Here is a 26,975-nt window from a genome sequence, read left to right as displayed (position 1 = left end):
AATTTAAAAAAAAAATTTCATGAAAAACAGTGGATCACTTTTGGTACAGAAATCTAGACCTCAGTGTAACGCTCAGGTGGTTAATACAAGATCTGATGATTGTTTATTGTTTTGTTTGTCAAATATGTTTTCCATGGGGTGTACCAGCCCCCTAGGTTACATGAAGACCCCACAAGCTATTATTGCCCTTTAATGGAATATACCGTACAATGGCTTCATCTAGCGTTCTTTTTCAGCTGTGGCGTCACTGATGCATGCGAAGCTGTAAAACCCTCTATCTATATCGCAGCAACACAATGACACGGCAGTCATACACACATGATGAAAGCTGCAATTTATAGCTCATACAAGTGCCTTTGATTGGAATGCCGGACTACAAAAGCCGCATTGTTTGGAGTACAAATACCGACAATTATTGCAACGCTTGTCCCCATCTGTGAGATTCTTTATTGGAGAATGAAATTAATCTCCTCTCCTACTTATTGCTCACTTGACTTTCTTCTCACGTTTCTGTTACTTTTATGAAATCTCCTGTTTTTAGAATGTAGTCCAAGTTAAAGGGGTGCTGCCCTCACACGCAGTTTATGTGGGGTCACGGCAGCAAAATATAAGCAGCAATTTATATGGTCTACAACCAGATTCTGATGGGTGACATAAAGGGATGGGAGGAACAAGAGCCACTTACTACCAATCAAATATATGGACTGAAATAGACCATTGGATTGTTCATATTCCATTTGCATTGATCCATGTAATTGTTAAAATACTGAAATGCTCATTCAGTTTCTTTGGAAAAGAAAGCTCAAATTAAGAGGATGAAACTCTGGCCAGAGATGTGTTTCTATTGGCTATTTGATTAGTTACAATAGACCTTGGGACGGGTTAGTGTAATTCCTTTACAGGGTCAGCAGGGGGAGCTGCAGAGAAGTGAATCGCATTACCAGCAGCAGCAACCTTTATGGTCATATTACATGAATCTTGTTCATTCTGAGTCTTATCTTGTGAAGCAAGATGCTATATAAGCACCTAAATGTGGCATCCAGGTCCTGTTTCCAGGTGTAAGAAACCAATAATTCAGTGCTGCACCCATGTAGGCCAACCCATTGCACGGATTTGCTGCAGTAATCTCTTTTTCTGGATCCCGAAAGGACCTCACCACTGGAGTCAATATGAAATGCCAATGTCCTGCAGGTCATGACAGACTTTCAAAGCAGGGTCCTGTGTAAACAGAATAGGAGAAAAGCCTCGGGGCTGGAATGTCAGGCGATCACAGGTTTATGGGAATAAAAAAGACATTCCATGGACAGCAAGGCAATTAGAGATGGCTAATCTAACCCAGTGGGGACACAGATAGCAGAATGAAACCAACAGAGTGTCTAACCCATCCAAAACCAAAATAAAAGAGATCGGTTTTCATAGATATATGCCAGCAGCTTCTGTGCAATGTAAAGTATTGAGTTTTCTTGAACCACCTAATCTTCCAGAGATTTCATCTTTTTTTTTTAATTTGCTATCCTGAGCTTAGGTGACAATTTCGGTCCATCACCCTGTTAGCGGCCAGGCATGTACGGCGCTCACAGGAGGCGTGTGCGATATTCTCCACATCTCCAGAACGATCATTTGTTTTATTTTCTGTGGATTTATTTCATGCGGTGGTGCACTTTCCCATGAGGCCGTCCTATTAGGGAGGATGTCACAGACACAATGCTAGATGACAATCACAGAGGTGTCGCCTATCCATGCTGTCGCTGCAATGTCACCACTGCTGTTGCACGCTGCGGATATCACACAGCGTTAAGTGACAGCGGTGTCATCTGCAATACAGCCGGCTCTCTGATACCCAGCAGGGGAAAAACAAGGGATGTGGAAGAGAGATTTATTTACTCAGCTCTTCGGGGACGACACTATTTTATGGATTTTATACTCTTCCACCATACATGACTATAGGATGACATCCGATCCGAATATATAGAGGATGCCTTGTATGTTATAGTAAGATCACAGCTGTACATGGGGTCATCTCCCAAGATTCTTAGACTGAGATCACATGACTAATGCTGGCATTTGGTCATGTGACTGGTGCCATCCTGCAGATAATCAAATTTTAGGGGTGTTTTTCTAGAGAGACTAACTTTAAAGTGGACCTGTCATATATATTTACATGGAGTGCATTAATCAGGTGTCAATGTAACATTTGCAGGTATTTATTACCTCTCACAGAGATTGAAGAACTCCCCCTGACACTACGTTTATTAATATTATGACTATACTGTATAAACTATAAGTGCCAACATATTGCATAGTGGTGCACAATAAATTGGAGTTGCAAATGACAGCCAGGTACAAACAATGACCTTTATCTGCTTTTCTGTCCAGAAGGATGGGACCATGTTCATTCAGATATCACTCCCAGATGTCAGTCCTTGTCTCTGTGCAGTTGCTGGCTGGGATCACAAGTGTCTGACACTACACAATTATAAAGTTGCTGATCACTGGGCAGAGGAGACTGAGGAAATGCTTCCTCCTGCCTGCATCACTGACTGTGACCTGAGGACGAAAGGTGGAGTTTTTCTGAGAAACGAACCTGTTGCTGTATATTGTGACAGGTGAAGATATTTATTGATTAGGCTAAGTATAAATCTTAATATAATATATATATATAAATATGAATTATTGATTTAAGTTACATTCTTTCCATGTTTTCATTTTTGTAATGTATATTCCGCTTGCCTCATGGAATCAGGAAGGAATTTTTTTCTATATTGGTGCAGTTAGGTGACCTAAAAACTAAACAAAGATCACATGATCCCTCAACACCAATGTGCAGCCAGGTGGATTCGATTGATTCCCTTTACTGCTCAGGCCCCATTGATTGGTGTCCAGAGATCATGTGATCTTTGCCTACAGTGTTGAACCCAGGTGGGCAGAAATAGTAGCCGGGTGGCAGCCCTTGTATTGTGTTTCAGCTATTCACCACCCAAAAACAGCCGGGAGGTTATTGAAAAGTGCCGGGTGGTGCGCCCAGCTAAAAGGGGCAGGGGAGAACTCTGGCCTGGGTTTTAGGTCATCTGATAGATAATATAGCATAATATTAATTATCTTCTGCTCTGACAATTCTTTGCACATATTCTCCCCTGTAAGTGAATGATCTGTATTTCCCACAGATCTGTTTATATAAATGACCAGTTGGTGTGGTCCTTTGATTGTCTAATTAGCATAGTAGTAATAACCTATTTTTGCAAATAATATCGGCTTATTTCTGCATATCCGCAGTTTATCATCCCAACGAATCCCAGTAAAGTCGTATTTTAACCGTGAAATGCGTTTTAGCTCCCAGTCTAATAAACAGGCCGGGTAATCTATTTAAATAATTTCAGCTTATTAATTCAGCAGCGGAATTACAGCACAAAATATAAATCTGGGCTGCGTGTATTGATAAGCGGAGCCTGTAAATGGCTTTATGACATAACCTCATCTAACTCCATCAAGAAATTTTAGTGTTAGAGGGAGAAATGAGGACGACCGGATCTGTGCATTCTACAAGACGGATCGGCATTGAGAATGTAACACTGAAAGCTTACTGGTCCCTGCTGGTCATGTGATGTGTCCCATCCGTGTATCACTCAGGACTCCATAGGCAGAATAGGTAAGATGAACATAAATTAATTCCTGAAATTTTACAATATGCAGCATCATTTTTCAGAAAAGCTCCACCTTTTTATCATTAAAAACCATCCTTGAGCTCCAGTTGGTGACTTTGCATAGGCTGAGGTGATGCCATCTGCTGCAGGCAGGAGGAAGCATTTCATAAGTCTCCATTCCCTCAGTTATCAGATTGCAAATATTGTACCTTTGTATCCAATCACAAGGACAGAGGCTGTGGCAGGGGCCAATCTGTGTCACAGATTTGGGGTTTAAGAAGTTGTGGTATCTCAGACAAGGAAGAAGGTGGTGACCCCAGATGATGCCTGAACAAAGATGTTTCCTTCCTTATAAAAAGGAAAACAGATGGGGACATTGTCACAGGCATTGCTGTGATCTCAGGTAATACCTGGAAGTGTTGTACTGACATATTACTGAGCATGCTGCTGCTGGAGACTTATCCGATGACAGGTCCTCTTTAGATTTCCCTGAACATGACTGGAGTCACCTTATCTCTTCTCGCTCCCCCAGCCTCCTGAGAAGACTCGGCCGCTGTCCGGACGCCAGGATCAGAAACCTAATTAAACCGAAGCGACGTTACATTTTTTCCACCATCTGATTTAATATCTGCGGCCGTGTTTAGGGATCGAGCTCTTAATGCTTTTTATGTTTTATGATTGGAGTCACGATTGGTGACCATCGCAGAAATTCTAAATTAATTTCACGTCAGCCTGGAAAGCTGCTGGAGAGAATAGAGTGTCAGGGATGTGTGCCAAATTCATAAATTAAAGGACGAGTCTGAAATGATAATAACTTTATATGAAGGTGATTTACACTGCTGGGGGACAAGTATAATACAGACTTTCCTAAACATGAAAATTTAGGATCCCCCAAGTAAACAAATACATGTGGGAGGGGCTACTAATATGCAAATTACCTGATCTCCTGAACTGGACAATTTTATGTTTCACCTTTTGATTGATGTTATATAAGTTTCCATAACAAAAACATACAGAACATACAATAGTTCCAGTATTATAATTGAATAATTTTTGTTCCATTACATTAAACTCCAAATATAAACAAAAGACACATAAAAAACTGAATAGAAACCAAGCCTCCTGAGCCAGATGTAAAATAGCACCGTACCTATATCACTGAAACCCTCCATCTTCTCCAGACCCCGCATAGCCGTCTAAGAACCAGCCCCTCTTTCCTCACGTAATAAGTTTCCTACAGCCAAATAAACGCCCTCCTGACTATACCCCTGTAGCAGTTGTTACACTCTGTTATCCCAGCAGATTCTTGTTTTCAGGAGATTCTTGGAACATTATCCAAGGTGCCCAGGTATCCAGAAATTTTTGGTTTCTTTATATAGATATGTAGTCAGATCCTCCATTAACGTTATATCATTCACCCTACGTATCTACATGTCTAGTGAGGGGGCGCTCGGTTTCCCCCACGTAGAGGGAATTGAAGCTTTGGCAGCATTTAACAAAAATTTACCAACGATTTGTCATACACTTTCTGAGACAAATCATTAAGGTGGACTAGAAAAAAACCCGGGTCATTAGGGATTGGTCTCACCGACAGATCTTGGCAAATTTTCCTGATCCCCTGCCAGAATCCTGCGAGCCGTGGGCATTTCCAAAAGATATGCAGCATGGTGCCCCTGTACCCTCCACCTCTCCACCATATATCTGATTCAGTGGGGAAGACAGTGTGCAATTTGTCTGGTGTCTTATACCAGCATGTGAGGATCTTGTACCCCGTTTCATGGGAACCACTATGCACAGAACTTTTGTGGCAGTATCTCAGTACATGGTCTTTTTGGGTCTGTGTAAAGCTTGTTTCCAACCCCCTTTCCCACCCCTTTAGGTAGGTAGACATGTAACCTGGAAGTAAATGTTCTCTATATGTACTGAACTATTGTTATGTCCACCTACCAGGGAAGATATAACTACATTCATTGCCAACATTGAGAATAACCATCAGTCATATGTGATGTAATACAGACATACATTGCAGACTCCTTAATAAGTATTTATTACTCCTAGGAGATACATTGCCCTCTGGCTGGAATTCGATTGGGCACACCAAATGCTGGGACCCCATACGATGAACTCCTAAAAAACCTCAGGATTTTCTATGCAGAGTTTACCATAATTTCATAGACGCTTCTATGAGCAGATAATTAAAAATGGTTTTATTTAATATGGTAATGGCAATAGTTTATTTAAAAGTATAAATTTAACATGCTAAGCTAAACAAAGCTCAACTGAGTTTTTGGTGAGGAAATATGTAAACATAAATCCATAATTCTAATTAAAGAATATCCAAAGATTTTCCAAAAGATCACTGAAAGCTTCAAGAAAATATAGTTGTTTCTTTTTGCCGAGGCGTTTCGCCGTATGGCTTCCTCAGGGGAGAGTAGAGACTTAACTGAAATTCCAGGATGACACCAAGAGTAGGAATCTTGAGGATTATGGAGTATAGGAGCGAAGAAGTGGTTGGAATTTGGAGAAGGTTCTAGGATGACTATGTATTCAGACCAATATATGCAGACCTATGTATATGGTGCCAGGGGGATATGTAGTATGAACCAACAGAATCCCAAAGTAACCCTGGTCAGGAAGGTTCCAAAGGTAAATGTCAGAGCTTGCAGAGGAAACCCGGAGGATCTGTGATGTGTCAAAGCCTGAGTATAGACTGCCCAGCCTGGGACACATCCCAGATCCTCTGGGTCTGCAAGCTCTGTAGCCCAGTTGAGCTTTGTTTAGCTTAGCATGTTTGAGTAAACTTCTACAGTTGCCAAAAAAAGCGGTTTGCTCATTTTTATTTATCCAATTATATACAAGGCTTGGGAATATTTATTAGGATAAGGAAAAAAGGTTTTTGGGTTCCTTTGCTTTGAACCTTATCCTATGAAAGCAGCCTGGAAGAGGGGAGCAGCGGACCTGGAAGGAGCCTGGATGACCCCTTGCATGTGTCACTCAAAACAAGAATCATTTTCCCCATGTAGAGTGGTAACGCAGCGGGGTCGCATTAATATTTCAGGATAAAGTGTGTGACTGGAATGCCGCAGGGCAGGGGATTACACTCAGTGCCGGCCTGCTGGAGACCTCGTTCTTCACATTTCAGCTTCAAGTGTACAAACATCTTACCATTAAAACTGCAACTTTCCACTTCGGGCTGAAGACTGAGCAGGTTGGATTCAATGGAACACAATTACAATCTCCTATAAAGATGGAAGAGAAGCGGCTACAAGAGCTATGGTTACTGGGTTACTCCCTCCTCCTTGAGCCTGGCTGCCGGAGTCCTCCCCTTTACATCACCACTAACCATCAACCATAAATCGTTTTCCTAGTGACACCTACGTTTACCTTACCGCCACACTTTGATGCCTACACTGCAGGGGCCACATTACTTATAATTGAACGCCTGACCCTCCACCTAACCTAACCCATTCAATACCAGGATGTACATACATTATTTATCTAATTACCATGTTACCTGATGATACTTCTTGATTAAAATATTTCACCACTTACTCTAACTCCATATTCTTTTAATATTCCTGGGATTCATAAATCAATATATATCAAGTACCAATGCAGAACATATTCATTATTAACCCTTAACGTCTCAAGAATCCAGGGGTACTCCAATGTGGATATTTCCTTGATACTCTTTACCTTTGTTTTTAGGCATTAAAAAATTACTATTATTTACTTTCAATGCATCTACTACTATGATCTCAATAATCCCCTGAAGAAGCCAATCTGACGAAACGCGTCTGGACATAAGATAAGCCTAATACTTTGAGAGTTATATATATATATATATATATTTGCCAATGCCAATACCTTTTGTTATGTTGCATTTGTACAAATAGACTAGGAGTGTTATGTTGGAAATAGGACTACCTAGACTCCATATATAATTAACACAAATACTTCTTTTACATACGTCTCAAAAGCCTATCTTTCCCTTTCCTCCTCTCTATGGAATACTGCTGGTAAGGTTTGACAGTACACGGTGCAGCTCCAGCAGCTTCAGGTGATAAGCTGTGTATGTAGGAAAGCTCCAACTACATGATTATATCTAAAGAACTGGAAACTCCTGATTATATACTATATATATATATATTATAGGTGGGGCTCTCATCATCCATTTGCTCCCTTTCAATAGAGAACTCTAATATTATTTATTAATATTATTATTTATATCCATTTATCTGGATTGATGATACAATGTAACACCGAATATTTGCACTGTCTGGAGTCCTGAGATTTAAACAGGATTTCTGCACTGATAGTGATGTTTGAGGGTTGTGTTATGTCACATGCGTTAACACTTTATCACAACACACATTATATTATGGTGCTACAACTTCAAATGACAACCTAAAGCACTAAATCAATGGAACTCCACATAGCACAGCACACAATATCACACATATGGTGGCTGTTTTGTTGGCTGTTTTGGTGCAGCCTTAATGCAATGCATATCAAGGAGGGAAAATGAAGCACATGTGTATGCCAAGGGTGTTACCCGTGGGTAACTTACCAGTCCACTCCTATGTCATCTAATCAGCACTGCTCCCTCTGTGTTATCCTAGCAATGTAACACAAACCCAGAGAGGATGCAGACATGGAAACAAAATATTCAAACAGCAGGCAATAATGGTGGGTAAGATTACATGCAGCATGTTCATTCTGAGCTCTGCCCATTAGATCATTATAGCATACAGTCCATTAAACTTATCACAACCCATTTCCAGATTCCCGTACTTCTACACACTGTGACTAAGTTCAGTGTGTGAGCTACCTGTTCATCAGCAATCGTGTGATTACATACCTAGGCCTTCAGATGTGTAGCCAACACTAGTGGGAGCCAGGAGCAGCATTTTCACTAGGAATTTCTGGATATATATTAGTAAAATGACATAATGACATGACTATGGATTTTGTACAGTGCTGTGTAATATGTTGGCGCTATATAAATACTGTGTAGTAATAATAATAATCAGAGCAGAACGTGAAGTGAAGGTTAGCAACATTCCTCAAAACATAACTGACTTCCACAGCCACAGAATGAATGTTGCAGCTGTATTTACTCAGCTTTTTTGTGCAGCTGGAATGCTCCAGAAATAGCTGTTTTTATGCTGAACTCATCAAAATGATTACAATTGATCACAGAAGCCAATTATGTAGCTTGGTGTGCAATGAGCGATTGCAAAGTATTTTTTATGGGAGGGGTAAACTTTTATTCATCTCAGTTTTTTTTTGTTTTTTCAGTCAATATTTTACCTTTCACTCGAATGGTATACATTGTATATCAATACCCAGTGTGTATATATCAGAGAGGAGAGCTCTAATAATACATTTCATGTATATTTTCTGTACTATAGATACAATGACATCGATATTACACTTTGATAATAATCTCACAAAACAGCTTTAAAATCTGCAGCTGTGGCTCCTTGGCCTTCCTAATATAAGAAGCCATTATGATCTAATGAGTATTAATATTGAATTGTTCCAATATACTGTAATTTCAGTGAGCCATTGGGGCTGATATTCTAAAACAGCAAGATACAATTATTATTATTATTATTGTTCATTTAAAGTCAACCAATCATATGCGCTCACAAAAACTGATTCCTTTGCATATGATTTGAACATTCTTAGTAATCACACCGATTCACTAACAATCTGTTTGCAATGTGACTAAATAAACCCCAATATATCTGAGGGAATTATTCAATTTCCAGACATTTTTGTCAAACACAATGTTATTACAACAATTTGTATTAAATCATGTTCAGTTTACACATCACTTTAAAAAAAAAATATTTTCTCCTACAAAGGATTTAATTGTATTGCTTTTATTTCATGGTAAAGATAGTTTGATTGGTGGTCAGCGTGCGTTCGCAGAGACTTACGTTCTGATTGGTGTACCAGTAGAGGGAGGAATCCTTCAGGATGAACCAATACTTCTTCCACTTCTGGGTGAAATAACCTTTGGCGTCTTTCTTCTTCCACAGCCATCCCTCACAGTCGCCGTGCCCGAGATCCTTACAGGATATTCTCCGTCTGCTCCCGCTGGTCAGAGAACTTCCTGTTGTACCAAAAAAAAAAAACCTTTAACTTAATGGCACATAAAGTCTCTTGTTATCAGATATGAGGAAACTAGTTATAATATTTCAAGTAAAAATCACAAATATGGCCCAGCCCGTCAAAAGCCTAAACACAGCAGTTTTGTGAGTCTTATCTGTAACACAGATTTGTAACTTGTTCATCCACCCAGGAGATCGGGTATTATTCTATTCCCTGTGGTGACAACGCTGTTAGTTCTGTAATGAATATGGCACAGCAGTGTTGTCACCCTGTGGACAGCGGCGTCTTAGATGGAGAGTTAGATAGAGTTTAATAAGTAGCAAACAAAGCTGAACTCCAGCTAAAACATTTCAGGCAGTTACTGTCTCAGATCTTTTTTCTTTTTTTGTTAACAAGAGGAAGGTTAAAACCAGTATATGTATGCTGCTATAATGCTCAGTATATGTATGCTGCCAGTATATGTATGCTGCTATAATGCTCAGTATATGTATTACTGGAGAGCATTGTCACTTCCCAACCTCTCCCATGGCTGCAGTAGAATGCTGTGGTCAACCACAAGTCTGAAAAGTCCCCAAATCTCTCATTAAATAAAAGCATAGAGACCTGGCAGCAGCACTGTACACTGGTAACGCTTTGACTCTATCTGGCTCCATCTGTCCCTGGAGGATCAAATCTGAGAGCCGCACAATACACAAATTATTCCTGAGCTTTAATTTGTCATTTCTTTTCCACATTCACCCACAATGAAATTGCATTGCATTATGGGAAGCTAGGGTTCACCTGAATAGATGCAAAGACAATATTCCTATACTACAGACACTGCTGGGGAAAACTGTCACTCAATAAGACAAGTCAAATGTATGGATTGCTGCAGACTGTTACATAGTAATACTCCATACAATATTCATAATGACAGGTTCTCTTAGGCTGCGCAGATATCAGCTGTTACATAGGTATGAATAAGCCAAGTATGGGGAGCTGCTAACAGGCAGTGGAGGGGTTAATGTACATGCAGAACAGAGTGATGAAATTAAAACTTTTTTACACCAAAAATAGGAACAAAGGTCGTATCAGGAAACAAATGACAAAGTTTTTTGTATTTTTAGTTCAGAGACCATATTAAAATATTTTATTCATGTCTGGCATTACTTTACTTCACTGGCGGGACCATGAATAAGTTTGAAAATAAAATGAGTAGCGAATGTTCATATAAATGACGGTGAATCTGTGTTCAATCCTCCAATGGCATTCAAGCCAAAATGTTTTTTCGTTTTAATCCCCTGCATGTGATTGGCTGTGCAGTCTAAAGCTGTATGTAGCTGTATATGCTAAGGTAACATTTTCTGCTCACAACTTTGATTGTGAGAGCCACATAAACCGATCGGCTGACAATTCATAAGCCTGCTGAGAGAAATATCAAACTTTTGGGAACGTCATTGACTAATATTTTCTATTTTAGTTCCATCACCCTCAATCTTTCATTGTTTCTATCAAATTGTTACAAAAATGATAAACATTTCCATATCTGTCTGTAGAACACAATAATTCATGGTTGGGCTGAGGTCAGACGGACGTTTGCCAGTCGCCCATTTAACAAATCACAGATGCCCATTTTCATTGCATTCGGAATGATTCCATAGTGTTTGTGGCAGATGTCTGTAACTTTTTGCTGATGTGGTTGGAAATCTTTAGAGTAAAACCAAACACAGAAATGTGATTTCACCAAATCTAATTCATTTCATGGTAATCTGGGTTTTGGGGGGTGGAGTGCTGGTTGTGGTGACCACAATGGTCCTGCCAAAAAAAACTCCCCATCTGAATCTAAAGAAAATGATTTAGGAGTTAGAGATTAATACCAAATAATTGGAAATTCAGAATATTAATAAATCAGATCACCAGAAACAAAGCACAGCAGCAAATCACAACATTTTATAGATCAAACCAAAAAAATAAAATAAAAAACACAAAACAACAGCTTTTTATCTTTTTTTTACCTTTTGATCTTTTTTTGGTTTTTACCCTCAGAGATGCGTAATGGAAAGACTGGGAGAGAAAAGAGAACATTTGAAGAGATTAGAAGCCTCAGAGGTACCGCTGAAGGCAGAAATCATGATAAAAAACTAAAATTCCTATCCACAAATACAATCTCGTGCATGAGATATAAACAGAAGAAATGACGTGACTCAGAGGATGGCCAGAGGTACGTACTATCATGAGGTGACATGCACCCGGTTTATTCTGAGCTTTCTTATCCTAGATGTTACTCTAGCTGGATTTTGCTGTTTCCTGCCATGTCTCCAACATGTTCTGTGATTATATACTGTCATTACCATACTGTCATTATACTGATATACAGGGCCTGATTTACCAAAGCATATACACTGACACATCGATACAATTTGTATCCTTCCAGAATTTACTATGCAATAAGTGTGGTTTGCCATGGAATCTATGCTGATAATATCGGAACGTATGGAGGTTGATTTCCTCTAATATTTGTGTATACATGTAACAGCAGTTAGGTGAAAGAACAAAGGAACAATAAGTGCACAAAGCAGCAATTAAAGGGAACTAAAAACAAAACCTTTATCAGTAAAAGGCCTGAGAACCATTTGTTTGTAGAACGTTTTGTGCAGGAAGCACAAAAGCTGCAATATTTCGACTCGCAGGGCAGACTGGGACCACACCATACACACTGATCATCTGTGTACAATCAGCTAGATAAATTCAGTGATTGCAATCACTAGTCCTGCGTATATTCACACCCAGGTATGGCCATAGGTCTAACTATTGTAATGATTCATCTCTGCTCTTGTGTCTTTAGTTAGGTAAATCAGCCCACACTCCCAGATTATAGCATTATAAGAGAATGTTATTAGAGTAGTGCCGGGTATTCCGACCAAGGAAAACTTTGCTTTTAATAATTGTTTTTTGCACATGGAGGAAAGGCAGCGAGCCTGGCAATCTTCCAGACTTCAGTGGATGGATCCTACATCTATTGGTGGTGGCTGATGCAGGTGGGAAATTCACATGTGAAAGGAGAAGAAATAGATCTTTTATTACACCGCAGGACTGAAACATCTCAGCGTGAGCTCCGACTTTCATTTCATTTCTTAATAATTTATATTATTCCATTCTGAACTCTCGCCAGGGATTATCAGCCTGAGACACCAGACGCAAAGTAGGTTACTGCTGGAGTTCAGAATTAAAGTGAGCCTGTCACTCAGCGATGGCAGCCATGGTATATTTTCTGCGCAATGCTGCATTAGCATGAAAAATGTTCAACACATTACAATTCTTTTCTGATCATTCAGCTGTATTATGTTTTGATTTAGTATATTGAACAATGCTGACCAATAAAGGCCTAAAACACACTAAAGTAACTCCCCCCTCCCTTCCCCCATAGGTACTTACCTACCGTCCCAAGTACACATTATTTATTTGCAGGTGTGGGTACCTGGTACCTGAATTTTAAATGGGATGTAGACAATGCGGGATGCAGAAGTAGAGGTAATGATCAGCAAACAGGATGTGTATTTTGTTGCTCAGGGAGGACATTGTAGATTTGAATCTGAATAAGTACTTTTAAGCAACTTAGATCTTATAGTGCTACCTTTCCCTCTCTGTCTGTTGTGTGGGGGATGGCAGGAGGCCACTGCTAAGACAAATGTGACAAGATAGAATGAGACACTGCGGATGTTGATTGCCCAAGACCAGGAGGTGTGAAATCTGTTAAACCACCCCGTTCTATTAGCATAATCACATCCTCGGTGTCAGGAAGTTTGCATAGGTGTTAACCTTCTCATCTTGTTTTTTTTGTCTTTAGATTTAGTGTTTTTGTTACCATTTTAGCTTGGTGTTACAGAATTCAATTTATGTTCCGCTGGTCAGTGAATAAAATCAGGTCCTGGTCTGGGTGGGTAGGTTTTCTATAGACCTCAAAGCCCAAATCACCCCTCCCCTCTATATGTAACATTCAGCCCAAAAATGTAATTTGTTGTTCTTTGGTTCTGTGTAAATTTGTCCACTAAGTTTATCTGTTAATGAAAACCTTGTACCCTGATGTTTTAATCCTGACCCTCATTTCATCCACACGCCTGAACCATTGACCTGGTGTTTTAGGTTCTCTTCTCCACCTCCTCCATGTACAAGTTTGCTACAATTCCCATAGCACAGCCATGTCTCTGTCTGTAGAAGTTATCCTTGTCCTAGAACTAGTTGGTGTTACAGCTAAGGTCCAGCTTGAGGTTTATTCAACTTCCTTGTCCGACCTTGTTCTGGAAGTTTCTTACAGTCCCAGTGGCCTCTACAGTTAGTATAAAGGTGAACACGGAAGTGACTTTACAGGACACCATTGTCTCTTCTGGCTCTGACTATAATCCATGCACATTGTTGGCAAATTCTTTGGAGTTTTGAATATGTTGTACTATGATAACAACTAAGGGTGATGGAGGAGTTCTGATGTACAATGTGAGAAGCTGAGAGTGTGCAGAGAAATCAAAGGAAGAAATTCAGTCCAGAAGAGGAGCCGGAACAACTGTGCAAGACTGGGAGGAAGAATGGAGGGCAGATTTACAGAAGACAAGAATGTAGGGCAGATTTAAAGAAGGGAAGAATAGAGGACAGATTTAAAGAAGGGAAGAATAGAGGGCAGATTTAAAGAAGGGAAGAATAGAGGGCAGATTTAAGGAAGGGAAGGCTGTAGGGCAGATTTGATTAGGGGAAGGCTGGAGGGCAGCTGTAACATAATATTATCTGCTGCCCGATTACATTAAAGTTCTCTGCCAATACTTCCATTTGTGAATGGATTGTTGGATGAAATCTGCATCTCCATATGCATGTTCCTAACTTTCCCCAACTCTGCTGCTTCATTAGAACATAACAAGAAAAGAAATAAAAGAGTTTGTTCTGAAAGGCCCGTGATGCTCTCTGTACGTTGAGATAAATTGGGCTCTTCTGAGTGGGTCGGTTTTTTGATGTGTCTCATTACAAGTCTTATCTGCGGCTCATCATTCAGTCATTACAGCAAACAATAGAGGAGCTCCCATAATTACTGATAGCGCATCCTTGTCCAGACTCCTCCAATTACAAGGCCATTGCTCAGTGTCGGGGGACTGGAAACCATTTATGAAGGCATTTATCAAGGGCCCGCTGCAGAGGACTGTCGCTTTTTATTGACCCAAACCTCTTCACATACACTCATTGCAGCCTCCTGACTGACTGACGCATTCTACGGGAACAACGGTTTAATTATTGTCAGTCACAGTGATGTTTTACAAAGATTGGCCAGACCCGTGTCCCGCGGGCATCTCTCGGCTTGGCTTAAAGATGTGAAGGTTGGTGACGCACTGACAGCAATTCTAAAGCTTCTAGCAAACAGCTAAATATACAGATAGAAAATCCATTAAAGATACTTATATCTGCGAGAAAGCACAGCCAGGACCCAACTTAACTGCAGTCAGGCATTATATCCCAGTCCCCTTTTTCCAGCTTGTGATTGGATAATAAAATAGAAGCAACTTTACTCGTCCCTCCTGTCATCTTCATACAGGACACCTGATTGGCTCCAAGTGCTCTTCCTTTCTCTCCTGATCTGAGCTTGGCTGCATAGTAGATTAACGGATTTACCTGGTGAAGGGAGTATTTGAGTGGAGAGATACCCACTATTGTTCGGCTATGATTAGGGCCAGGACTTGCCAATACACATAAGCTTGGTACACTTTCCTTGTGGTCAGTGCAGTTCTGGTGTCTATTGGCCTTCTATGTGCAATATTCATCATTCTGGGCATAGGCTTGCTGGTGATCCAACTTCTCCAACTTCATTTACTTGCAATGGCCTTCAGCGTTTGGATGTAAAAGTTATTTTATCTGGCTGATTTTCATTACTAGAGTAAAACTGTTACAAAGCTCCACAAAAGTCTAACTTCCTGTGTTTACAGCCACAATCTATGTTTTATGTTCATATTCAGCCTCATATACTGAACAATAATGTGGTTTTTATTAGGTTCACTGCTGCTGACCTGGCAGGAATCTTCCTCGCTTATCTGTAGGGTTCTTCACCTCCATCCTGACACGTTTATATCACAAAGGCATCAATTCCGCAGCAGCTTTCCCGTAAAAATCAGGAATATTAAGTAAATGCAGTAAAGCCGCATTGTTCGATGGCAGCTACGTTTATAAATTAAAACAAGGGGACAGCAATGATTTGACGCGGCGCGGTGAGCGCTTGCCATCCTATTTATCGGGCTCAGCCGGGGCACCACAAACTGGCAGCACGGAGCAGAGAATTTGGCATTAATATTTAATAATGACTTCTGGGGGAAAGGCTCTAATTAAACTGCAGCAATTAAGAGATATTTCTTCTTCTGTACAGCACAGCGGCAGCCGAGCAGAAAGTTGGCAAGGGCTGGGAGAACGCCAATTTCCTGAGAATACCAAGGACGCGGCAGCAAGGACTTCAGGGTCAAAATGATCTACTAAGGAAGGCGACTGTGCGGACACAATGCAATGCAATGGACGTTACCTATTGGATTACATACAAGGCATTGAGCTCAGTGGTCTGAAATCAGATATAGGGATGGGAATCAAAAATATCAAATCATCTGTCATTCACCTAATTCTGCTACTTTTAGATGTACATTGATGTTTATTCATGTTCATATTTTACTCTGCCAGGTTTCCACTCCAACATGCTCATAACATTTTAAACAAAACTCTTCTTATTACACGTCTTATTTTACCCACCAGCTCGCTTGCATACATACAAACTATAGATAATGCCCATGCTGAAATTGTATGACTAAAAGAACGAAAATGCAATGAAGGAATTGGGGGGGACAGTCTGGTTTCTGGTCATCCTTCAGCCAAGGAAATGAAGCAGGCTCTAGCAGACTTGCTGCAGCCTCTAATGTACATTGTGAGAAGCGCAATTTCCCTGTGAAGTGAAAGCTGGAGGGAAAGTTTCATCAAGGCAAGGATGGAATTCAGCTCTCAGGAATGATTCTGACCTCCAAAATATTAGTGATGGGTGCTTTCTAGCTGATATCATTCTGGCCCCATTAGTCCTTGGGGGCTTCCTAAATTTGTGCAGAACTTCTATGAATGGCACTCATGTGTTGTGTAACGCTCATGTGATTCTATGAATCGGCTTCCCTCTGGATAACCTTTCAGTGAAGCTGAAATACTTTGTGTAGATTGCTATGCTCAGCCGGGACAGCACTTAACACATTACTACAGCTTGTCTGACTCTGAATGGTAAATTATTCAGCCCATGGAGTGCACTGCAGGGCCCGGGGTGGGATGGCTGCAGCACTGTGTCCTATATCTGTTATCAGAGTTCTTATAATCCTTATCTTCTATTTCATTCATCCTTTTCTCTTCCTGTGGTACTGCCACACACATTCATTGTTTTGGTGTACCCCAAATCATCAGCTCCATCAGCTGGAGCCCCATACAAACCCCACAATCAGTATGAATAAACAGACACAAATTGGTCTTCCAAGACTTAAGCTGCGTACACACTTCCAATTTTTGTCGTTGGAAAGGATCTTTCACGATCCTTTCCAACGACAAGGGAGTGCACGATGCATGAACGGTGCTGTACATACAGAACCGTTCATGCTCTATGGAGAGGGGAGGGGGAGAGCGACGGAGCGACACCCTGCTGCGCGCTCTCCCCTTCCCTTTTATTAGGATCGGCTGTCGTCCATCGTCCGTGGATCCGGCAGGTCGGTCGTCCGGACGATGGACGACACCGACTGTACACACGGCAGATTTTCGCCCGATAATTGGCCGATGCCGATTATCGGGCGATAAAAATCTGACGTGTGTACGTAGCTTTAGATTTAGAAATGACACTTTGAACTGTTTCTGAGTTGTGAATTCTCCCAACAATTATCCAATCTGTGTTCTACTACAGATGCCATGAAGAGCGGGACTAAAGTATACCCACTGCACCCTAAGAAGGAGTGAAATGGGGGGATTCTTCTTCTTTTTGATACTACAGCCCCGTACAGACTTCAGATTTCTATCACATTGGAATCAAAGTTCTGTGATTGTTTCCAGTGACAGTAGAAAAGATGAGCGCTGGGTGACAATATTCCAGCGCGTGTACATTAATTGACCAAACCAGACTAGGAAAACAGCGATAAGGGGGGCTGTTTGACTATAAAAGCTTCCTGAAAAGAACCTTAAACAATATCTGTCCATTTGCCTATAAATCCCCCACACATTGATCAGTTTCTCAGTCAGAGCTCTGAATCTCGTCTTCGTGTAAGCTCTGCGTCAGAGCTCAGACCCAAACATTGCAGGAAAGGACTATGAGATCCCTCATAGCCAAAAATCAGATATTTCTGAGGCTCCAACAGATGAACAAAGCAGTGAGTATGCGGGATGAAGATCTCAGTGTGTGTGCACCTTTAGGAAAATCAGTCCCCACAAATGTCATAGGGGAAATGCAGGGCTGCTCTGAAAATGCTGCTTGTCTGGCAATCTTTGGCTTTATTGTGTGAAGTCAGAAGGAAGTGCTTTAGGCTTTAGACAGCCAAGCAAATAGCATTTCCAGATGAGGGTCGACGACACCAGCTTCCTTTAACTCACGTCATTTGTACAGTATTCCCTATGATGAATCAATTGATAAAACAGCATGAAAAGCTGGAATGTTACCTTCCTCATTGATGTGTTGCCCTGACGCTCCACCGCTGAACTTGTATATCTGGAATAGAAAGGAAAACCCGGCCTAATATCAGCATAAAGACAAATTATATATTGCACCTTAATACCAGATATCGGAATACATTCTATAGAAAGCGTAAAGAGTTATTCCGCCCATAAGTGGTCTCCCAGTTATAGGCTGAGCTGTGCATTGGCTTCTTCTATCCATTGATGAGATTCCCCTACAGTTTCTGTTTCTGCCTTTCAGCTTTATATGTTCTTTGGATTGGTCAGTATAATTACTTCTTATGCTGCATGGAGTTTATTATGTGCCGTATAATATGTGAGTTGGAATATACATTGGCCAGTAGCAGCCTTTGAATGGCTCATGGTTTGTAGTTTGATTTGTGTCCTTTCACTCCTGACCTGCGCAGTATTGGTAACCTGAAGTCTGTGACAAGATTTTCTAAAATTGTGTCGGCTCAGATAAGACAAATTATGAAAATGTTATCCCTGAGTTATGTAAATGGCTGATAAGTGAAGAAAGTCATCATAGAAATGTCATTCAGGCCATTTTATGTCTCGTTTTATCTTAGTGAATATTTGGTGGGAATTCCTAAATCACAGCTGCATTCCTGGCACTACAGAGGGAAATGAATATTCACTTTTAAAAGTTTGTAAATAAAATATTTCAGGAGGGAAGGAGAAAATAAAATGTGCAATGGCCATTAAATGTCTCCTAAGGGTTACAGACGCTCCTTCCACCTATCCTGATACTTCCTCCACCTCCTGGATTGTAAGCTCTTCGGGGCAGAGTCCTCCCCTCCTCCTGTGTCACTGTCTGTTTCACCCCTATTTAATGTACAGCGATGCGTAATATGTTGGCGCTATATAAATCCTGTTTATAATAATATTAATAATTGAATTCACAGGACATATACAACGCAGAGTACATGCAGCATCCACATCACCAAACGGAGCACACGCGGTACGTAGGCCACAGACATGTCTGCATGTTACTATATAGATCCAATGTTATAAATGATTTGGGTGTCAGAATTCCCAGCTGAATAAAGATGGCGGCAGTGACCGGTGATGTCCCAGTGCTGCACTGCATAGCTCCCATATACAATTATCACACAGATATATTAAATCGCATTACATTGATAATATCTATTCTAGCTCAGCCATTCCATTCAGACATTCATCCACCAACATCAATCCCATTTCCTCTACAAATTCCCCATTCTCATTTTTCCAGCCAATCACAAACACCATTGTGACCCATTGGCCTCAGCAATCACCGATGTAATCAATGAATTGGTATTGGCCCCGGAATATAAATCAATACAGACTATCAGGATTACCTCTCAGTGTCTCCTCCGATCGTGTCAGTTGCTCTCTGAAAAACAGAAAATGAATAACATTCAGCATGTGACGGGAGGGCTCCGAGGGAAAAAAGTGAAGTGAAAAAGAAATTGCTCAGAAAATTGTGACAGGGGAGACCAGGAAGTGTCAGACAAGAGCTGGAGGAGAACATGCACAATGCTGACCACATGGGGCTGATCTGTGTGCAGCACACTGACCGCTCCGACTATAAAGGGGGCACTCGGTACAAATTCATGTTTATCAGATTTTGCTATGGCGGGATCTCAGTGTTGAGTTCCAGAGTCAGTGGCCATTATAAGAGGCTCCCAACATCTCTACTAAGATTTCTACTCATAGTATACCATAGGGAATGCAAAAGGAGGAATGGAAACACCCCGGGGGGGGGGGGTTAGGCACAGGGGGTCCCATCACTGAATAATGGGGACAATGCTGTCCATGCCATATATTATAGGGGGTTGCACCACTACTCACTGTAGTACCCCCTCCTTGTGCATTTTACTCATAGATGGCTGGAAAGTGACCAGATGGACACAGAGGAGTATACAGAGGGTGAGGCAGCGCCATCACATGGCACAAGAGGTTACTGCAATGTGTGCTAATATTAGTATGTTTGGACTGGAAGAGGAACAACAGCAAAAGCTGAGCAGCTGACATAACCTGCGGCTTTGAAACTCATTACCACACATCTTATTACTCATGGAGTCATTTCAATATGGAGTCCCAGCAGTGTACAGATGTGTTGAAGTAGAGACAAACTCCAGATTTCACAGAGAATTCTAAGTTTACTCCTCAACTGTTCATGTATGAAAATAGTATGTAGGACATAGGTGGAGAGGTCACACATGTAAAATGTTTATCCAGAAGAAGCTGACATGATTGGTATCACATGACTGGCATTATTCACTGGTACCCAATGCTGGGTTGTTCTGCATCCCCTATGGCAGAACTTGGTGACCCCACTCTTCCTGCACACAGAGGCTTCGGCCCGGCTAGACTCAGCCGGCCCCCCTAGGAAGGGCTCAGCGTTTTTATTATCTGGGCAGTGGTGCTCAGGGAATCCATGATATGTCGCCGCTATTAAGCTGGGGCTCTGAGGTCACTGCTGCCTATAAAAGATACAAAAATCTGCAGGAAATACAATGTAATCATAATAATGATAAGTTTCCTAGTGAAGTCATCGCAGAGCTGTCCGCTGTTACAATTCTGACCTTGCTGCAGTAAATTGCATTTTACTATCCTATATGAAAGAGAAGACATGCGATCGTTCATCAGAGAATATTTGATCACAAAATTTTAATATGGAGGCTGCAGCTGTACGGGTAAAAGGAGCGAAAATATGTAATGTGTGCAGAGTATGAAATGCCAGAATTACAGAACCCCCATAATGTGCAATATGCTACCGTTTGTGAGGGTTCTGAGACCCCCAGGGTCAGTATATCAGGGTTCTGGGACCCCCAGGATCTCTGTGCCATTTTTCTGGGACCCCCAGGATCTCTGTGCCGTTTTTCTGGGACCCCCGGGATCTCTGTGCTGTTGTTCTGGGATCCCCAGGATCTCTGTGCCATTGTTCTGAGACCCCCAGGATCTCTGTGCCATTTTTCTGGGACCCCCAGGATCTCTGTGCCGTTTTTCTGGGACCCCCAGGATCTCTGTGCCATTGTTCTGAGACCCCAGGATCTCTGTGCCATTGTTCTGAGACCCCAGGATCTCTGTGCCATTGTTCTGAGACGCCCTAAATGTCTGTCAATAATTCTGTGATCCGTTAGTGTCAATTTGTAATTGCCCTTAATTGGATCTTCAAGTGTCTGTGTGCCTTTGTTCTGGGGTCCCCAAGTGTCAGCATTGTTTATGGCCCTCAGGATATCATTCTGTCAGTTTTTAGGACCCCCAAATGTCTAAACCCCAAATTTCAAAGCTTTCCATGGAAATGATTGGCAAGGTATGTGAACCCTATTGGGACCCCCAGCGACCATTCATGGAACATTGTTTTGGAACTCCCGAAAATCTGTCATTGTTGTGGAACCTCCAAGTGTCCAGATTTATTATTCTACATAAGGGTGATCATTAACACATAGAAAGTGCATAGAAAATGTAAAATGTCTGTAAAATGCCCAAATCTGGAATGTAGAGCGGTGAATGTAGCTGGAGTCATACTTTAGGAAATTTCTGTGTCATTCCAGGTCCTCTTCTGTCACAGTTTAGGGTTTATTTTACATTTTCTCTGCTTTCAGTTTTAGAACTCGATAACTTCACATTATAAAAGGTTACAATCGGCCCATAAAATCAAGTCATTGGGTTTGGAGACAAGGGCACGGCGAGGGGAAGACGCAGCGGCTGACATTTCCGCAGGCCAGTTCACGTAGCAGCGGCTGATTCCGGCTCTCCAGGTTAAAGTCGGGGTTTTTGCAGAGTTTTTTTTTTTCCCCTCTCCCTGGGCCTTGCCATGATGATTTCAGTTTCATTAATGGCTGTTTTACTGCCGCATAAAACATGTCAGGACAAATCTATATCACAAGGCAGCGGCCGGAGCGTGGCGCCAGCTGAAAGGAATAGGGAATGACAGCTGGTGTGACGGATCGGACGGTGGATGCCAGCAAGAGGATAGAACCAAAGCTGCTCTGCATTCCGGAGAAACAGCACCAGACAAATCCCCAGAGCCAATCAGACAGAGAATACAGCTGCGTCTCACTTTTCTATGATTTATAGAAATGACAGTGTTATGTACACTCAGGAGCTGGGTGAGGTCGGGTAGTTCCCATGGTGGCACTTCTGACTCCTGACACTCAAGCTGAAGTGTTCGGCTAAGACAAAGTAATGGTAAATACATAGCTGACAATATTATAATACTTTACAAGGAACCTGCAGGTGATTGTAATAATATAACTAAACACTGTGAGCCTGTTAGGAGTTAGTTATAGTTTTATTATTTACTTATATTCTTTCCCTGTCAAAGAAAACTCGGCAGGCTGGGTATCAGACCCCTGTATGGGCGTCAGAACGTCTGCCTAAGCTCAAGAGCTACTCAAAAAAAACTATCAAATACCAAAAGTGCTGTAAGGATAATGCCATTAGATGACAGATTTTTTATTTCATCCTACAGACCAACCAGAAAGTCAGGTACTCGCTCACAGATCAGGCAGGAGGCAGGTCAGCCTCTGCGGGGGCCTCATAGTGTTGACAGAAATGGCAGCTCTGACAGGGAGAGAATACAAGTGAATAACCATACACAAACCTATCCCTGAGAAATACAAATATATCATGTTACCGGGCTAAGATGGGAGAATTCGATTCTTACAAATATACAAACTAATTTACTTTAAAGTAGAATATAAACCCAATCACCAAAATAATTTCAATGTTTTTAATTTGGACAATTAACTTTTATTTACTTCAGATACTCCATACAGATGTATAGGAATACAAAACCTAATCCAAGCAGGTCAACTGCGGGTGAAATGTACCTGCCAGTGAATTCTGCATATTCTGAGCTACAAAGGAAATGATGAGGAATCAGACACAGATATTATTGGTGGGTGGGTGAGGATGGGAGATTCCAATCTGATGAGGAATTGTAACAGTAAGTTGAGTGAAACTTTATTGTTTCTGCTCGGTCACAATTTTAACAAAAGATTGGTAAATTTTGCTTTGGGCTATAAATGGCTCCTGAGGGTTACTGACGCTCCCTCGGCCAGACCCCAATGTGATGGTGTGCTGACATTAAATTGCGTCTAAGCAGAATTTATGGCGAGATTGTCGGTGATTTTGTGACGATTATTATTTTTGAACTATTACCCACCGGTAAATTTTGTTCAGATATTTTTGTACACAGCTGCCGCCTGCAGCTTTCACATTACCGGTATGTATCACATGAATGTTTCAGTTCTCTTTGATGTGGGGTGTCGTTGTGGGAGGGTGGAGACAGGAAAATGCCACAAACAGCTATGGAGGACCAGGGGATGGAGGACCAGGGGATGGAGGACCATGGGATGGAGGACCATGGGATGGAGGAGCAGGGGAAGGAGGAGCAGGGGATGGAGGACCAGGGGATGGAGGACCAGGGGATGGAGGAGTGGGGGATGGAGAACCAGGGGATGGAGGACCAGGGGTTGGAGGACCAGGGGATGGAGGAGCGGGGGATGGAGAACCAGGGGATGGAGGACCAGGAGATGGAGGACCAGGGGGTGGAGGACCAGGCAATGGAGGAGCGGGGGATGGAGGAGCAGGGGATGGAGGAGCAGGGGAAGGAGGAGCAGGGGATGGAGGAGCGGGGGATGGAGAACCAGGGGATGGAGGAGCGGGGGATGGAGGACCAGGGAAAGGAAGACCAGGGGAAAGAGGACCAGGGGATGGAGGACCAGGGGAAGAAGGACCAGGGGATGGAGGACCAGGGGAAGGAGGACCAGGATGAAGCACCAGGGAATGGAGGACCAGGGGAAGGAGGACAAGGGGAAGGAGGACCAAGGGAAGGAGGACCAGGGGAAGGAGGACCAGGGGATGAAGCACCAGGGGATGGAGGACCAGGGGATGGAGGACCAGGGGATGGAGGACCAGGGGAAGGAGGACCAAGGGAAGGAGGACCAGGGGATGGAGGACCAGGGGATGGACGACCAGGGGATGGAGGACCAGGGGAAGAAGGACCAGGGGATAGAAGACCAGGGGATGGAGGACCAGGGGATGGAGGACCAGGGGAAGGAGGACCAAGGGAAGGAGGACCAGGGGATGGAGGACCAGGGGAAGGAGGACCAGGGGAAGGAGGACCAGGGGATGAAGCACCAGGGAATGGAGGACCAGGGGATGGAGGACCAGGGAATGGAGGACCAGGGGAAGGAGGACCAGGGGATGGAGGACCAGGGGATGAAGCACCAGGGAAGGAGGACCAGGGAATGGAGGACCAGGGGAAGGTGACAGGGGTAGATGTTAAGGGGGTAGACGACCAGGGGAAGGAGGACAGAGAACGGGGGGGGAAGTGGGGAAGGGGACCAGGGGGGTGGAAGAGGATTGGGGGGGATGATGACTAGGCAAGCTAGCGGCGAAGGAGTGAGGATAGTTACTGCACACAGGCAGATAAGTTTATCTTATAGCAGAGATGACATCACCTGTCACTGCTGCAATAAAGAGCCTCTCTGCCTGCAACTCATGTAAGCAGCAGCTCTCAGCCGTGTCTGGTGCATCTCCCACAATGAGCCCCTAAGTGAAGTAGTATTAAAAAAATGTTTTTTTGGGAAAATACAAACAGTAAAAGCAATTATCACAGACTTGGGGAAGCGTGCAGTCTGATGTACAGGAAATGTAGAGACCTGAGATTTTGTAAATGTAACTATTGGGAAACAGAATGATGAAACTTCCTTAAATAAAATGTCACCAAGAGGAATGCGCGTCTTGGGAAAGATTATGTTCAATGGTTCTATATAGCGCTTCCATATAGTGGGGAGGAGGAATGAAGTATGGTAAATATGTATACAACAAAACACTAAACCCCTGACAACTGAAGGGAATAGCACTGATGATTTGGGTACAATGACCCCGGACGGGGGATATTAGGGAAGTGAGCAGCCAGCTCCTGAAGGTGATGAGTTGGTAGGTAAATGTGACAAGAACTGTGATGTCGGGAGAAGGGGTCCGGATTTGTGAGGTAGTACCCAGCAATGGTGGTTCAAGGAAGGGCAACCAGTGGACTGGTGAATTGGTGATGGGTGCCCATGGAAGGGAGGTGGATATTGGAATTAGTCTGTCTGGTCCAATCCCACAGAAGAGCAAGTCAGAGCACACAAATCATCGCAGCTTGCTGTGTATGGGGCCACAAAGCCAGATACCAGTCCAACCTGACCCCCGTCCACCACTGCAATCAGCATCAGACCAAGGAGCAATGGAAGACGGGGCCTGGCTGGATGGATCATCTTATGAAACGTCGGATCCGTGGTGCAAAGAAAGGGAGGCAGCAGGGTGCATTATGGGAGAGGGGCACTTGGCGGTGGGGGGGTGCTTCATAATGTCACCCCCGTTGCTTTGCCCCTCTTTAGTATATACAGGGGGGGGGGTTGAATAACAGAAAATGGAAACTTTCTGTGCAGAGTTCATAAAAATAGAAAATTGGGGAGGGTGTCGGGGTGCCCACTCAGTGCAGGGGATGAAATGAGTCAGCGCCGGCCTGCAGCCTCCATCATCACAAAACTTCACTAACCAAAGAGGACCTGTCATCACCTATTTCAGAAAAGCTTCACCTTTCATCATTAAGAAACTTTAGCTGGTGACTTTGCCTGAGCTGAGATGATGCCATCAGTCTGCTGCAGGCAGGAGGAAGCATTTCCTCAGTCACCTACCCTTTTACATTCAGGCTGTGAGAGTGACAGCGGAGGCTTCTCCTGTCCCATCATTGATGTAACTCCACCACTTCCAGGTATTTATTACCTACCAGCCCTCATCCAATAGGAACATTTCCTGCTGTGACGCTCGGGGTTTATAGTTGTTACGGTGACAATGGGCGGCATTCTATTGGCTGGATTGCAATGCTGCATCGCAGAGGTAGGTTTGGGGAATCGGCGGCAATCCAGGGCACCAATGCATCTCTGTGTTGCGGCAGGTTGCATGCGGTATTGTTGCCGCTCATTTTATACAGTTTATGTAAACTTTGCTGTCTGTGGTTTTGATTGGGCCATAGGTGGAAGTTCCTCTTTACTACAAAATAAAAGTCTAATTCTGGCATAAAGCCAAACTAACAAGAAATGTATTTTTATTTTATTCCTCAAAATGATCTGCGAGGCCCCGGTCTGAGGGCCCATTCAGATTAAAGTGGACCTGTCTTTAGATGAATGCTCTACAAGTTTCATGGAGCAGAGTATTGTGTCATTATAACCCTTCCAGGTATGAATTATCTCCTACAGAGGTCACATGACACTATCTGGATTCCTCTCCAGAAGGTCGGAGCCATCTCTGTTCGGCCATCATCTCAGGACACCATCTACTTCCTGGACTAAGATGTTGGCGCAGAGGTGACCCCATCATTGTAAGTCCCGGGGTCTCTGCAGTTCTTGGTCACAAATGTCTGACACAGATCCTTGCCACCTGTCACTATAAATCCCCTGCAGCCCCCAAACATCCCCGGCCTGTAGGCAGAGGCCCAAAGACCACAAGGACTGAAAGTCTCTGCACCCCTCACCCCTTCTGTATATA

At 42.7% G+C, this 26,975-nt stretch overlaps 1 protein-coding gene across 1 annotated transcript in view; it reads right to left on the bottom strand.

Annotated features, from left to right (window-relative positions):
• Positions 1-26,975, bottom strand: part of LOC140343773 (connector enhancer of kinase suppressor of ras 2-like) — a 209,799-nt gene that overhangs the window by 18,530 nt on the left and 164,294 nt on the right. Inside the window, exons 14-17 of the mRNA XM_072430646.1 lie at positions 19,784-20,010; positions 18,429-18,477; positions 11,759-11,807; positions 9,556-9,765 (exon numbers count right to left, since the gene is read on the bottom strand). Coding sequence (XP_072286747.1) covers positions 9,556-9,765; positions 11,759-11,807; positions 18,429-18,477; positions 19,784-20,010 — 535 coding nt within the window. The remainder of the gene's footprint in view (positions 1-9,555; positions 9,766-11,758; positions 11,808-18,428; positions 18,478-19,783; positions 20,011-26,975) is intronic.

Source organism: Pyxicephalus adspersus, chromosome Z (genome assembly GCF_032062135.1).
Source record: "Pyxicephalus adspersus chromosome Z, UCB_Pads_2.0, whole genome shotgun sequence".
In the NCBI taxonomy this organism is placed as follows: domain Eukaryota; kingdom Metazoa; phylum Chordata; class Amphibia; order Anura; family Pyxicephalidae; genus Pyxicephalus; species Pyxicephalus adspersus.
Note: the sequence above shows the minus strand (reverse complement) of the source record. Positions and strands in the feature narration are given on the sequence as shown.